This window comes from Pongo abelii, chromosome 3 (genome assembly GCF_028885655.2).
Source record: "Pongo abelii isolate AG06213 chromosome 3, NHGRI_mPonAbe1-v2.0_pri, whole genome shotgun sequence".
In the NCBI taxonomy this organism is placed as follows: Eukaryota; Metazoa; Chordata; class Mammalia; order Primates; family Hominidae; genus Pongo; species Pongo abelii.
The window spans coordinates 46,513,369-46,527,996 of record NC_071988.2 but is presented as its reverse complement, the minus strand read 5'-3'; the positions used below and the strand labels follow the sequence as shown (position 1 = coordinate 46,527,996).

General features: G+C 35.3%; 1 protein-coding gene across 2 annotated transcripts in view; it reads right to left on the bottom strand.

Annotated features, from left to right (window-relative positions):
* The window catches only part of GABRB1 (gamma-aminobutyric acid type A receptor subunit beta1), a 393,003-nt gene extending 387,337 nt beyond the window's left edge, over positions 1–5,666 (bottom strand). For both annotated transcript variants that reach the window (XM_002814717.5, XM_009239924.3), the window contains exons 1-3: positions 5,478–5,666; positions 5,205–5,296; positions 4,741–4,808 (exon numbers count right to left, since the gene is read on the bottom strand). In XM_002814717.5, coding sequence (XP_002814763.2) covers positions 4,741–4,808; positions 5,205–5,296; positions 5,478–5,557 — 240 coding nt within the window. In that variant the 5' untranslated portion in view covers positions 5,558–5,666. The remainder of the gene's footprint in view (positions 1–4,740; positions 4,809–5,204; positions 5,297–5,477) is intronic.
* Positions 5,667–14,628: the final 8,962 nt, after the last annotated feature.

Below are 14,628 nucleotides of genomic sequence, written 5' to 3'. Positions count from 1 at the left end.
CAAAGTTATTGCTAGCTCCTCAGTGGTGCAAAAACAGTTTTCAATGTTCTTTATCCTAAGAAAAAAGGCATAGTTGTCCCTGTAAAGCAACAGGATAGTATTGTGGAGTTACTGTACTTGGAAATGTTTTCATTGCCATCATTTGAGATTGGTTGATTCACAGGTATTAATACAGATAAGAAGACTATTTATTTAGTTTAGGTCAAGCCCCATCTCCAGGCTCCTGCCTTTATCCTGTTGCTTATCATCATCATCATCAATTATAGAATTAACTTTCCCTTTAGAGAACAGCTACCTGCAACTTAAATAATAACATTCCTAAAGAAATTTGAATGGAAAAAAAAAAGTTCATTTCTTTTTTTCTTTACTTTTCTTTCTTTTTTTTTTTTTAAGATTGTTTTGCTCTATCACACAGGCTGGAGTGCAGTGGCACGATCTTGGCTCACTGCAACCTCCAGCCTCCCGGGTTCAAGTGATTCTCATGCCTCAGCTTCCAGAGTACCTGGGACTATAGGCACGCACCATCACACCCAGCTAATTTGTTGGTTTCACCATGTTGGCCAGGCTAGTCTTAAACTCCTGACCTCAAGTGATCCACTCGCCTTGGCCTCCCAAAATGCTGGGATTACTGGTTGGGGCCACTGCACCCACCCAATTTCTTAATTAAGCTGGAACTTAGGATAATGTACTACCTTGATATTCAAAGTGCAATCTATATACCAGCAATCGGCATTGCCCAGGAAAAATGCAGAATGTCAGGCCCCATCCCACACCTCTGGTTTGGAATTTGCATTTTAATAAGATCCCAGAGTGATTCACCTATATGTTAAAGATTGCGAAGCACGGACCTAGAGAAATTCATGAGGGGACTGGGAATCTGACAAGCAGTTCCTGTTTTCAGTCACCGCAGAGAGGGTAATGAGATATAACTGAAGCATGTACCAGAAACTTCCAGAGTCTAATATTAAAATCACCACCACAACAACAGAAACAGTGAGTTTTAAGTGGATATTTGGTAAATTAAATTTGTCTTTCCTTAAGCATTATTTATAAAATTGGCTCATTTTTGTTTTTGTCATCATTGTTCACTGTAATGTCTGTAAGAGCATTCACTGTTACACTCATTCATGCATGAAGGAAGGAAAAAGAATGAATCCATGATCGCTATTTCATATTGGGAACAGCTTGGATTGAGTCCTGTATTGAGTCAGGACTCATTCGATGTAAGGTCTTCTAGGGGTGGCCATTTGGACCATCATGACTTCAGATTAGGTACAGAGAGCTACTTGGTAATCAGGATCCACCTCTTGAATAAGAAGGAACAGCTAGTCACTGGAATTTGAAATACAAGAGTTCAACTACTTGTTAGAAGGTAGTTAATATCATGTTTCCCCAAACTACTGTTCGAAGAGAAAACTTGCCTACTACTGTCTGTGTCTTACTGGCTTTATAGTAGCAGATGTTAGTGGTTATGTTAAGGACAATTTCTGGGAGCTCTTGTCTCCGTTTACTCCAACTGCCTCCTGTTCATCTTTAGTCAGTCCTCTTTGTGTGTGCACGTGTGTGTGTGTGTGTGTGTGTGTGTGTGTCTGTGGCTTGGCAGAAACAGTTAAAAGACAAGGCTTGAAGGTTATAATATATAAATGGAAATCATGGTGGTTTCTTAAGATGACAGTTTAGAAAATGGTAACAGTATGTAGTTGCTATCACACAAACAATATATCCCATGATGCCAAAAGAACAATCCTTTCTAATTTAATCAATAATATTATTGCCTGAAAAGTCTTGTTCTCAAGTAGATATGTTTATCTGCATCGGAATTATTCTTCACAATTTTTGCATTCACTGCTTAGAACCAATGATTCTTGATTGTAGAGATTCTTTACTATGTAAAGATTGCTTTTGTTTCTTAATTTGTGAAAAATTAAGAAAACACTTAATTTTTCACAAATTGAGAAATCAGAAAATACTCTTGATACGATGTTAGTCTGTAAAGCAGACAATGTGTAAACCAATCAGGGATTATATTTTTACTTGGGGAAGCAACGGAAAAGAACAAAAATGAACGGAACCTAGTTCCCAAATCCACTAATTTAATGCACAGTTATGTCATTTTCCCAGCCATGGAATGGGTAATAATGGTAATGAATAAGAACATAAATATAAGCAATGTTTTAGAAATTGATTCAACTTGCATTTTCTTAAAAACTATTTCTATGATATTATTGTCCATTCTCTTTCTTATATTCTTGTCATTTAATGTTCACGAAAATTTTCTATTAAATTACTCAAAAGTTACTGCCTATCAGGTACCGAAACATGCTTAATACAAAAAGCAATAAGCAATAAGTCTTATTTTCCATGGTCTTCCTACTCTATTTATATTATCTAAAAATCACAACATATAATAAACAATTCTCTTTTGGGGGTGCGGGCTAACCATCTGAGTTGTGTTTATACAGAACCCTCAATTTTAAAAACATTACTCTTTATTTCCATTTTTCTTGGAGTTATTTCCAATCTATTTATTTCAATGTTTTGTCATAAATGACAGAAGATAAAATAAACTTTGGGTTGTTGATAGTGCTCACTAAAAGGAGAAACAAGAAAGAACAAGTAAATCAAGGTTTATTATTTTTCAACTTTGAGTGGTTTCTATTTTCTAATCATGTCTCTAACATTGCTGTGGAAAGGTAATGGGGATTGTAGTAGAATATGTATTTTCAAAGGCTTATCAGCTGGGTGAATATTTTTGAAAAATCAAGTGCATATACACGTGTTGCCATGAGTAAACAGACTGTATTATTTAATCATTAGGAAGAAATGTCCAGTGGTATTTCAATTAAAGTCAATCCTTGTTCTGAGCTTATGTATGAATTCAGTTGAACAACTGATTATACAGAACGTTTTGTTATGGTGGTTGTTGATTGCAGCAACTTCCCTATTTAATTGAGTTTAAAAAAAAAACTGAAAAGGGGTATGTCAATATAGCCAACAGAATTATATATTTTTTTAAATTCTGAAAATCATGGCACTCTACACGGCAAGGTAGAACAAAGGCTGCATTTGCTTTTTGAGCTTTTTAAATCTATTTTATCAACTATCTGTGGATGCTTACAAGATACCAAAGTAAATGATTGAAAAGGAAAAATATTATCATTATTAATCTACATGATACAACTTGTTAAACTAATTCATTGTCTAATTTGTCCAGTTGCATTTGTGTAGATTAGGCACATATTATTACATTCCTCAGAGTGTTTCTAAAATAATATGTTTTGGGTTATTTTGTGGTGTTGACATGTATGTAAACAGAATATAATAAGTCAGTTTGCCAAATGAGAAAATATTCATTGTGTATTACGTTTTTAAAATTGAGTTTCTTTTTCCAGCACGACAATCAGAGACATTTAAAAATAGTATTTTAAATAAGTTATTTGAAGCAGGAGCCGCTACAACTACAAAATACAGAAATTAAATAGTCACACCTTTTATTCTATTCCTATTCAATAAGCTATAGACATATTTATTTCTTCCCTAACATAACCTAAAAAGGAAAAGAAAAGAATTCTTAAACCATAGCATATTAAAATAAAACGACACAGTAGGAATGAAATGAAAGACAATTCAATAGCCTTTATAGCCATAGAGTGATACAATCTCAAATGGTTTTACTCTTTAAATTATTCAGGATTTATTAATTTCTGCCGCCATAATATTTTTTCACAAGTGGAATAAAAATGGCATTTTGCTCACGTAGATCTAGCTGTTCCCCGGGTGGTTGATTCTAGAAAAGCAACAGGCTTTTCCCCGTCTTACAAGAAGCAACAGTTAGAAACTCTAAGTAGAAAACTCCTACACACAGTGGACGGAACCAGCCAACAGAGAAAGTGGCAGCTATTTCAGTTCATTTTGCAATAGCTTCCAAAAAGAGAGAGAAAAAACATATAAAAGAATGTTGACCCCTTTGAAATGAAAGGACTGTACTGTCGCCCCCTCTCCCTTCCAACGTCCCTTAAATTATCAGGTTTTTTAGGCATGCTTAGGTTTCTAGAGTAAGGTGAAGCAATATGACTTGATTTATTTTGTTTCAGCTTAAATTTGCAAGATGCAGTAAGACAAATTCATAACCTCCCGCAAGAGAACAACACAAGCCTACCCAGGCTCGGGCACTTTTCCTACTAGCAAACATGGACTGTTGTCTTAGCCTGTTGCTCCTGCCACCCGGTGTGCCTGAACCTGGAGAGAGAGGACACTTTGAAACCCTGACTGTGCTCTTGGGGGCAGGGCCTTGGTGCATCCGGGCTCGCTGACTGCGAGGGCCATGGGGATTGCCAGGACCGCGCCTGGGGAGGTGATGGCTGCTGACCACCCGTCCGGGGACCCTAGTGCAGGCCGCCCGGCTGCCAGCAGATGGTGCCCTCCTCATCCTAACAGGCAGGGAAACCCAGCTAAAGTAACGCTCAGACTCCGCCCCAGACGATCCACGGCGCAACAGTCACTCGTCCTTCCCAAAATAGTGCCGAGCACGTTTCCCCTGGAACACCGCAGTAGCCCGTGTGTGTCGAAATTACAAACCAGGGGCGACCGGGTGTGTGTGCCGGAGCGGGGAGCGCGTGCGGAGTGGGACCTCAGGGGCCAGGGGCGAGGTGACCGCCAATGAAACGCAGAGGGCAAAGGGACCGGTCCATTTCCCATCTGCGTAAGCGGGACCGCCGGGCCCGTCGGGAGGCCACTCACCATATTCACTTCGGAGACCATGTCTATGCTGGCGACATCGATCCGCATCCCAACGTCGACGGGGGGCCCTGCCGGGGAGGTGGGCCACATTAGGAACAGATTCTCTCAGTGACAGCAGGCTGGGGAGGGTCTGGGGGCTTCCCAGCCCTTACTCCATTCTGAACGGGCTCCCTCCCTGCTCCCCCCACCACCCCTTTCAGGGGGACAGCCTGGGAAAACAGGTGTGGGCACACGCGTGATGCAGTGACTATGCAGAGGGTGTGTCGGCCCGGGAGAAGGTCGCCTCCGCCTGAGGATTCATCCACCTGAGACTGGGGACCCGGGGTGTGTGTGTGTGTGTGTGTCCAGGGCATAGTGCACACTTACGACAATGACATGCCTTTTTTTTTTTTTTTTGACATTTATCTTTAACAGAAAAGGAGAACTAGGGATGGGTTACAGGTTGAAAAAAGATGAAGCGTTACCTCCGAAGTCCGGCCGCAAGCGAATGTCATATCCTTTGAGCAATCTGTCCACTGTCTCTTTCACGTATGACATGTTGCTGGGTTCATTGGTGCTAAGGGGAAGAAGTAGGGACCGTATTCAAAATGAGCACAAACTGTGAGCACATATAAAAAGATACAGGCAAACCTACCCCCAAACAACAAGATACATGATCCAGCAGACACGTAAAAAGAAACATACCAAGAAAAAAAAAAAAGAGAGAGAGAGAGAGAGATTCAACAACAGCAGCTCACCTGTGTGCACAACAGACCATGGTAATCATCACAGGGAAAGAGAGAAGCCCCAGACTCTCTCGATTTTGTACTGTCCACATTACTAACTCTGATTAAAAGAATTGTCTTTTCTGCGAAGATTCAAGGAATGCAACTTAGTCGGCTGCTGGGCAGTAATTCCCGAATGGACCTGCGCATGCGCAGAGCGCGCTCACTACCAAAAGACACCTTGTGCCTTGCAAACAATATTCCTAGTGGAACAGGCAACAGATTTCAGTCCCTCTAAAGTTCCTATTTGGGGTGCTCCGTGTCCTCCAGGTAGTCAGAGACAAGCTGCTCTTTCCACGCAGGGGATCCTACGAGCATGTGTAAACGGAGTTTCCTTCATGCATTGGAGGTTGCTATGTTGATTTCCTTTCTGCTCTCAACCTGATTTTGTTTTTTTTTTAACTGGGCGCTCAGTGATCTGGCTAAGGCTGCCTGTGATTGGCATCTTTCGTTGACAGTCAGGGAGGTCCTAGAACGGGGACTCTGGAGGCGGGTCTGTTGTTCTCTGGTGCCTGTGGCGGGTACCGGGCGGAGGTGATCAGCGGGGGTTGTGGGTGGGGGTGACTGGAAGCAGGGAAGAGTGGAGAGAGAGGGAACAGGAGAGTTACTAAAGGTACAGAGGAAATTCAGGACGTATTTGAGAACTCCAAAAATTAGGTGCCCTTGGGAGGCATCCTAGGACATCTGGCTTGGTGTAGGCACTTGTAGGAGGCAGAGTAGGAGGGGTAAGCCAACTTTTCTTCCACCCCACTTTTCTTCCCTCCCCTTGTCGTTTCTCATCCAGGTTGGGAAATGAGGGAAACAAAGGATCCAGCAGCAGTTCTAGGCAGGCAATCTTTTTTTCTAGGGCCATCCACTGCAAGACCCACTTTTCCTCCAGGTTCTGATAAGAAAAATCTCCTTCTTAAATTGACAGCATTTAAGGTGGTATTTGTGACCCCTAGCAGAACTCTGAAACATCCAGACAGTTTAACCTCTGTTCGCCAGTAGGTTGGGATTCTGCAGGAGCAAGTATTGTTTGAATTAAATCAAATTCAGTAACTTCAATTCTACAAATGTCATTGAGCACATGTTAGGCAGAAGGCCCTGGGCTAGGTGTTTGTTCTTTTCTTAAATAGTATATATTAAAATTTTTTGTGGGCATTCTGGGACTTATAACTGATTCAAAAAGGGTTCCTGACCTAGAGAAATTCACATCTAATGGGAGAGGGACCCACACAAGTGTAAGTAAAGTGAATTGTAATCCCTACTCCTATTATCGTCTGCTGCTTACTTTTATGAGGGAAATAGGGTACAGCTTAAAATTAGCTTCTAACTAGGATGGAAGTGTCTCAAGGTCAAGAAACTTACGCATATTCTTAGTATTTCCCTACACAGGAGTTACCAAACAAAAAAAATAATAGAAAAATTTATTCCATTACAATAACAACAAAAAATTCTAATGTACCTAGGAATAACTGGGGGAAAAACATGCACGAGAAATTTAGAGTGAAAGTACATAACATTATTTAAATACACAAAATATGACCTAGATAAATGGAAAATGTATCATATGGGTAATTGGGAAGACTCAACATTGTAAGGATGTCAATTCTATCCAATGTAAGAAATATAACCAATTTGAATCAAAATTCCTACATTCTAAATGGAAATGAATAAACTAATTCCAAAATTCAAATAGAAGAATGAGGGGGGTAAATAAAAGCCAAGAAAACTTCGAAGAAGAAGAAGAAAAAAAGAGAAGGAATATAGGGGCATTTGCCTTTGAGATATCAAGACATTATTGTGCTATATAGAAAGTGAATCAGTTTGTCTCTGTCATGGAATTCATGTAGGGATAAAAAGCAAAACAGTACAAGCAAATAGAGAGCACAGAAATACTCCTCTATTTTAAGAGAAGTAGGAAAAGATGAGCTATTCAATAAATGCTGCAAGACAATTTATTATACATAAGGGAAAAAAGTAGATCTTTACATCATTACATACACGAAAATATATTACAGGTAGATATGTAACTTTAATACAAAAAACAAAACTTTCAAAACTTTAAACTAGATAGGAGAATATCCTTATGACTGTGATAAAAGGAAAGATCTAAAGATGAACAAAGTTATAAATGATAAAAAAGATTATTGCGATAACTATGTTAAAATGTAACCTTCTTTAAATCCAAAGCTTCTTCTGAAAAGTCAAGTTATACATAGAAAGAACACGTTTTCAGCAAATTTAACCATCAGAGGGTTTGTATAAAGAAATTACCAGAAAAAAAACTTCCAGAAGTAAATAAAAAAAGATCAAAAGCCGCTCTAAATAAGGAATTGCAAATTAAAGGAACTGTACACTATTTTAAACTCATCAGATATGCAAAACTTAAGAATATTAAAAATTGGCTTTTAAAACTCCATACATTTTCAGTAGACATATAAATTGATCTAAACACTTTGTACCACTCTTTGGACACACTAGTAAAGTCAAAGATGCCCATGCCATTTGGCCCAGAATTTCTACCACTCAGAATATACCCTAGTGATAAACTCATGCAGTCTAAGAATGTTTATGGCAGCGTTGTTTTTAGTAGTGCAAAACTGGCAACAATTTTTATTAATTGGAAATAAATAGGAATATAATCACACAATGTAATACAACAGTCAAAATAGTTGAACCTCTACATGCTTCTACACAGATAAATCCCAAAAGTAAAACACTGAGCAAAAACGAAACAAGAGCAAGATGCAGAATGATACAATGAGCCATGATAACATAAATTTTAAAACATTTAAGTGTAAAACCCAGAATATATATTATGTACATATACATCATATATATATATATACACACATATACCATATATATGTATATATATGTGTATATATATGTGTATATATATATTATTTATATATATAAATGGTATATATACATATATATGGTATATGTATGTGTCGGTGTATATGTGTGTGTCAGTGTGTGTGTGTTTTTGTGTGTATGTATATATATACACATACACAGAATAGAGAACAAAATAGGAAGGATACCACACTTTAGGGCTCAAATGAATCTATAATATTTTATCAAAAAAATTTCATTCCAATTAGCCACAACATGATATGTGGGTGTTCATTATTCTACTCTCCATATATTTCTAGATATTTGAAATATTTTACAAAAAGCTGATCAAAACTGATAACGAAGTGACCAACTAGGAGATACATTTGCAATTTATATTTTAAAATGTTTATGCCAATCAATGAGATAAATAAATGTCTAATAAATAATGAGCAAACAATTGTAACAAGCATTTCACCAAAGAATCCCTAATATTTGATAGCAGAGTAGTCAGTAACTTAATTGTACATTTTAAAATAACATAAAGAGTGTATTTGGATTGTTTGTAATTTCAAGGATAAATGCTTAAGGGGATGGATACCTCATTCTTTATAATGTGCGTATTTCACATTACATATCTATATCAAAACATCTCATGTATCCCATAAACATACACACCTACTATGTACCTGCAGAATTTTTTAAAAAATAGAAAATATTTAAAAAAATAGTTAAGTGACCAATAAATATATTGTAAAGTTTCAAGCTCAATAGTAATCAAATGAATACAATTTTTAAAATTGATATGAAGTACCATTTTCACTTGTTGGTTTGCTAGTTTAAAATGGTTTAACCTCAAGTATCATGGAAGCTGTGGAAAAATACAATTTCGTATACTTTGGGGAGAGTATAAATTGCCACAATTTATTTTAAGGATGATTTGTAATACTAATATGTAATATAATATGTTATTAGATGCATGTATTGGGTGACATTTGCCTTCTGTTCAATTGATCAGTTTTTCTGATTTAACCTAATATGATATAATTTTATTATAATTACTCATTGTTAGTAAAGTATGAATTTTGATAAGGCAGCAACACCATTATTGCTTTTCAAGATATTTACATATCCTTTGTTATGTTTACATACTTCATTTTCTAGATTAAATATAGTAGTAATTTAATCAAATCTAAAAATCTCATGTTACTTTTATATTGCATTAAATATTCTAATTAACTTAAGAAGTAATTTCAACCTGTGTTAATAGGAATGGTACCACTTCACTTTTTGCATATCAATTTATCCTCTAGGGATATATTATTTTCTTTAAAAAAAAAAGTCTTGTGTTTCAGGTTATATTAATAGCCAGCTATTTAATATATTTTAGCTATATGAAAATGCATTTTTCACTTCGCATTTTTCAGCTCTTCTTATTTATATATTATAGCATGGACCTTTGAGGATAAAACTTGTGTCATGTAATAAGCCAAGTATATTTTTACCTCTTTTTATTTTCACTTCCTGTTATGTAACAATTTTCATATTATATTTAAAAATTCATATTGCAATTTTTTCTAGGTTTATACTTATTGGAATGTCTTCTCAAATTATTATTTATGATATTTTTACTATTTGATAAATTGTGGTGATAATAAGGATATTCATTGCTCCTTTCAAGTATAATTCTAGCCAAATAAATATGATATTGTCTTTTAAAATGTACGCTCTATCTTACTAATAAAGAGATGTTCTAAGCCATTGCTTTTATTAAAATGTTACCATTGCATTAATAAGAATAGTTAACATTTTAATAGGCTTATTATTTATCAGCACTATTTTAAACACTTGACATATCTAGTGCTCATAATATCTTAAGAGGTAGGGATATATAATTAGTTCTGTTTTAAAGATGAAGACACTTAAACACAGAAAGTAACTTATCCAAGGTCAAACAAAAAACGAGAGACAAAATTCAAATTCAAATAGCCTAATGACAGTTTACATTCTTTTCTAGTACGCTATTAATTATGAAAAATGTTGCCAGCGTAAAATATATTTTAACCTCTACTGAGATAATTAAATGCTTTTGCAACTTCTCCTGTATAATTAAATGCATTTACGGTTTAACGTATGTTATTAGTGATTTATATTTTAGAAGAAGCCCAAATTATGTAAAGAATTTTTATTTGAGTACAGAAGACCATGCTATCCAAGTAGAATCTTATGAAGGGTACTCTGCAAATCCTGATTTGCAGTGTTGTGCCCTCTAGTTAGTCCCTGTAATGCTGTGGGTCAGGAAAAGTCACAGAGAATGAGGACTATTAAGCCTGTCACCGGTAATATATTGCTTGTAGAGCATCATGTAAAAAGTGTTGCCATTTATACCTGTGTTAATGTGTTTTTACACACTTTATAGTAAAATAGATTTTACTGTTTACTGTTGTTGTTTAGTAGAAACTATAATTTTTATCTTCTTTTATAAAATAAATATTTAGTGCCTGATATTAACTGGAGAACAAAACAAACAACCCGGTGATTATCTGGTGAACACTTTCCAGCTGAACATATAACCTTTGGGCTAATTCATTTATTCGTGAGTGTATTTAAAAATATTTTTAGAACTATGCAACAATAAGTGATAGAAACTATTGGGGCAAGGGCACCCAAATCACCAATATATAATAAAAAATGCTAGAAATGTGAAAAGGACTTTTTATTTATGTATTTATTTTTACACTAAGGTCTCACTATGTTGCCTAAGCTGATCTCAAACTTCCTGAATTCAAGAGATCCTCCCACCTTGGCTTTTAGAGTAGCTGCCATTGCGCCCAGCAAAAACATTTTTTCTTGCCTTGGAATATCAGGGAAGACACCTCAGTAGAGTTGAAACTTTCTGCTAGATCTTGAAATTCACCAAGTTGAGAATTTGGGAGGAGTTAGAACAGGTGGAAAGCACAAGCAAAGGCTTTCAGTTTTAAAGTTGATGGCATTACAAAAAAATGGAAGTAGTAAAGGCAGAATTGAATAAAATTATGTTTGCAGTGGTGAGAGGAGAGGGGATAATGAGAAGAGGATAGGAATAGAGTAAGATGATGAGAGGTATGTTTCCAATTTACAGCTAAGCAAGACAAGATTAGCAAAAGAAATTTGGGGATTTGTTTGGGAAAAAAACTTCTTTTACTCTGCCTCATGTTAAATACATATTCTTCATTAATTAATTGAGATAAGAACATTGCTAATCTATCATTTTTATTTTGTTGTCATTAAAATTACTTTAAGATAGATTTAAAGAAAAATTTAGAAACACCTGGACTGAGAATAAGACATAGTGACAGTGTAATTAATTAAGAAATAATCTAATTACTTTCTGTGGAAAAAAAATCAAGTTTATAAAACTATCCTCTCCCTGAAATGCAAATCAAAATCACAATACAATACTGCCTTACTCCTGCAAGAATGGCCATAATCAAAAAATAATAGATATTGGCATGGATGCAGAAAAGGGAACACTTCTACACTGCTTGTGGGAATGTAAACTAGTACAACCACTATGGAAAACAGCGTGGCGATTCCTAAAATAACTAAAAGTAGAACTACCATTTGATCCAGCAATCCCACTACTGGGTTTCTACCCAGAGGAAAATAAATCAGTATATGAAAAAGATACTTGCACACGCATGTTTATAGAAGCACAATTTGCAATTCCAAAAATGTGGAGCCAACCCAAATACCCATCAATCAATGAGTGGATAAAAAAATTGTGAGATATATATACATATTATATATATGTGATAGATATGATATATAGGTGATATATATGATATACATATGCTATATATATATGGATTTATGAAATTGAAATGTAATTGTAAATTTTAAAATGAAATTCCATAAATGGGTTGAATGGCACATTAGAAGATTTTATTAGTTAGCTAGACCATAAAAACAAATAACATATATATATATATATATGATGGAATACTACTCAGCCATAAAAAGGAATGAATTAATGGCATTCACAGCAACATGGCTGGAATTGGAGACTATTATTCTAAGTGAAGTAACTCAGGAATGGAAAACCAAACATTATATGTTTTCACTCATAAGCGGGAGCTAAGCTATGAGGATGCAAGGGCATAAGAATGACACAGTGAACTTTGGGGATTCAGGAGGAAAGAGTCAGAAGGCGGTAAGGGATAAAAGACTACAAATGGGTTCAGTGTATACTGCTCGGGTGATGGGTGCACCAAAATCTCACAAATCATCACTAAGGAACTTATCCATATAACCAAATGCCACTTCTTCCCCAAAAACCTACGGAAATAAAAAATTTTAAAAATAAAACGATCCTCTCTGTGAGAGATAAAACTTAAATCATCCAGCATTTTAAACAACAAATATTTTCTTCAGTCACATGTCACTGCTACTACATACTAAAGCTGAATAAATATCGGATGGAGGATTTGGGGGATTGCAGATTTCTTTCCCTTCCTGTCATTAGAAATGTATTAGCCATAGTCATGGAATGGTTTTAATTTGTGCTTAAGAAATAAAATACTTTTCAATATGAACCCTCACATAAAAATATGGACATATAATAAAAAGTCAGCAAGCCTTTAAGAAAAATCAATATCATGAAGTATAGGAAGTAAATTCCAGAAGCAGAAAATTAAATCCCATGGAAAGTAAAACTACTTTAAAACAAGTATAAAAGCATTCAAGAGTACACAACAAGAAGAACAAACTACTAGGAGAAAACAAAAAATCAACAACAACAAAAACTATGATTTATGAAATTGAAATGTAATTGTAAATTTTAAAATGAAATTCCATAAATGGGTTGAATGGCACAGTAGAAGACTTTATTAGTTAGTTAGATAATAGAAACAAATAAAAATCTAGATGGCATTGCAAAAGGTAAAGACACATTGAGAAGAGATCCAAAAAATCTAACAAGAGTTACATAAGAAAAGAACAGAGAAAAAGAAAGGGAGGAAATAATTGTTAAAAGTAATGTTCCCGAAATAACAACAGTTATTAGTTTACACCCTTACTCAATTTTTTTCATTTTTCTGTTTTTAATTTGTGTTGGTACACAGCAAGTGTATATACCTGTGGGGTACACGAGATGTTTGATATAGTCATGCAATGTGAAATCATCACATTTATTGTGATTATTTACACATGTGAAATCCCACATTTGTAATTATATGAAAGGAATAGAAAGAAATTAACCATTTTCATCTATTGTTTCTGAATGCTAATGCTGCAGTTATTTTTTCTTCGTTTATACTTTTACATATTTCTTTCCAAATTCTACATGAATGTATATTATTTTTAAACCAAAAGATATACCTATAAACAAACTGCATACTCCAGTTCTTTTGTCAATAATTATGAAATGACCAAACTTTAATAAGACTTGAAAATGGCAATTTTAATAAAAACACACATAACCAAAAAACAAAAATAGAAAGACAAAACTTTATAAAGAAAATAAAAATGATGCAGAGTGGGATAGTCATCCCCTCAAGCATTAATCCTTTGAGTTACAAACAGCCCAATAACACTCTAAGTTATTTTAAAATGTACATTTAAGTTATTATTGCCTACAGTCTCCTTATTCTGCTGTCAAATAGTAAGTCTTATTCATTCTTTCTGTTTTTGGATCCGTTAACGAATCCCAGCTTCCCCTCAGACCCCCCACTACTCTTCCCAGTCTCTGGTAACCATCCTTCTACTCTCTATGTCCATGAGTTCAATTGCTTTGATTTTCGGATCCCACAAATAAGTGAGAACATGTGATGTTTGTCTTTCTGTCCCTGGATTATTTCACTTAACATAATGATCTCCAGTTCCATCCATGTCGTTGCAAATGATTGGCTCTCATTCTTTTTTATGACTAAATAGTACTCTGTTGTGTATATGTACCACATTTTCTTTATCCATTCATCTGTTCATGGACTCTTAGGTTGCTTCCAAACCTTAGCTATTGTAAACAGTGCTGCAGCAAACATAGCAGTGGAGATATCTCTTTGATATACTGATTTTCTTTCTTTTGGATAAATACCTAGCAGTGGGATTGCTGGATCATATGGTAGCTCAATTTTTAGTTTTTTGAGGAACCTCCAAACTGTTCTCCGTAGTAATTGTACTAATTTACATTCTCACCAACAGTGTACAAGTGTTCTCTTTTCTCCACATCCTTACCAGCATTTGTTATTGCCTGTCTTTTGGCTCTAAGCTGTTTTAACTAGGATGAGATGACATCTCATTGTCATTTTGATTTGCATTTCTG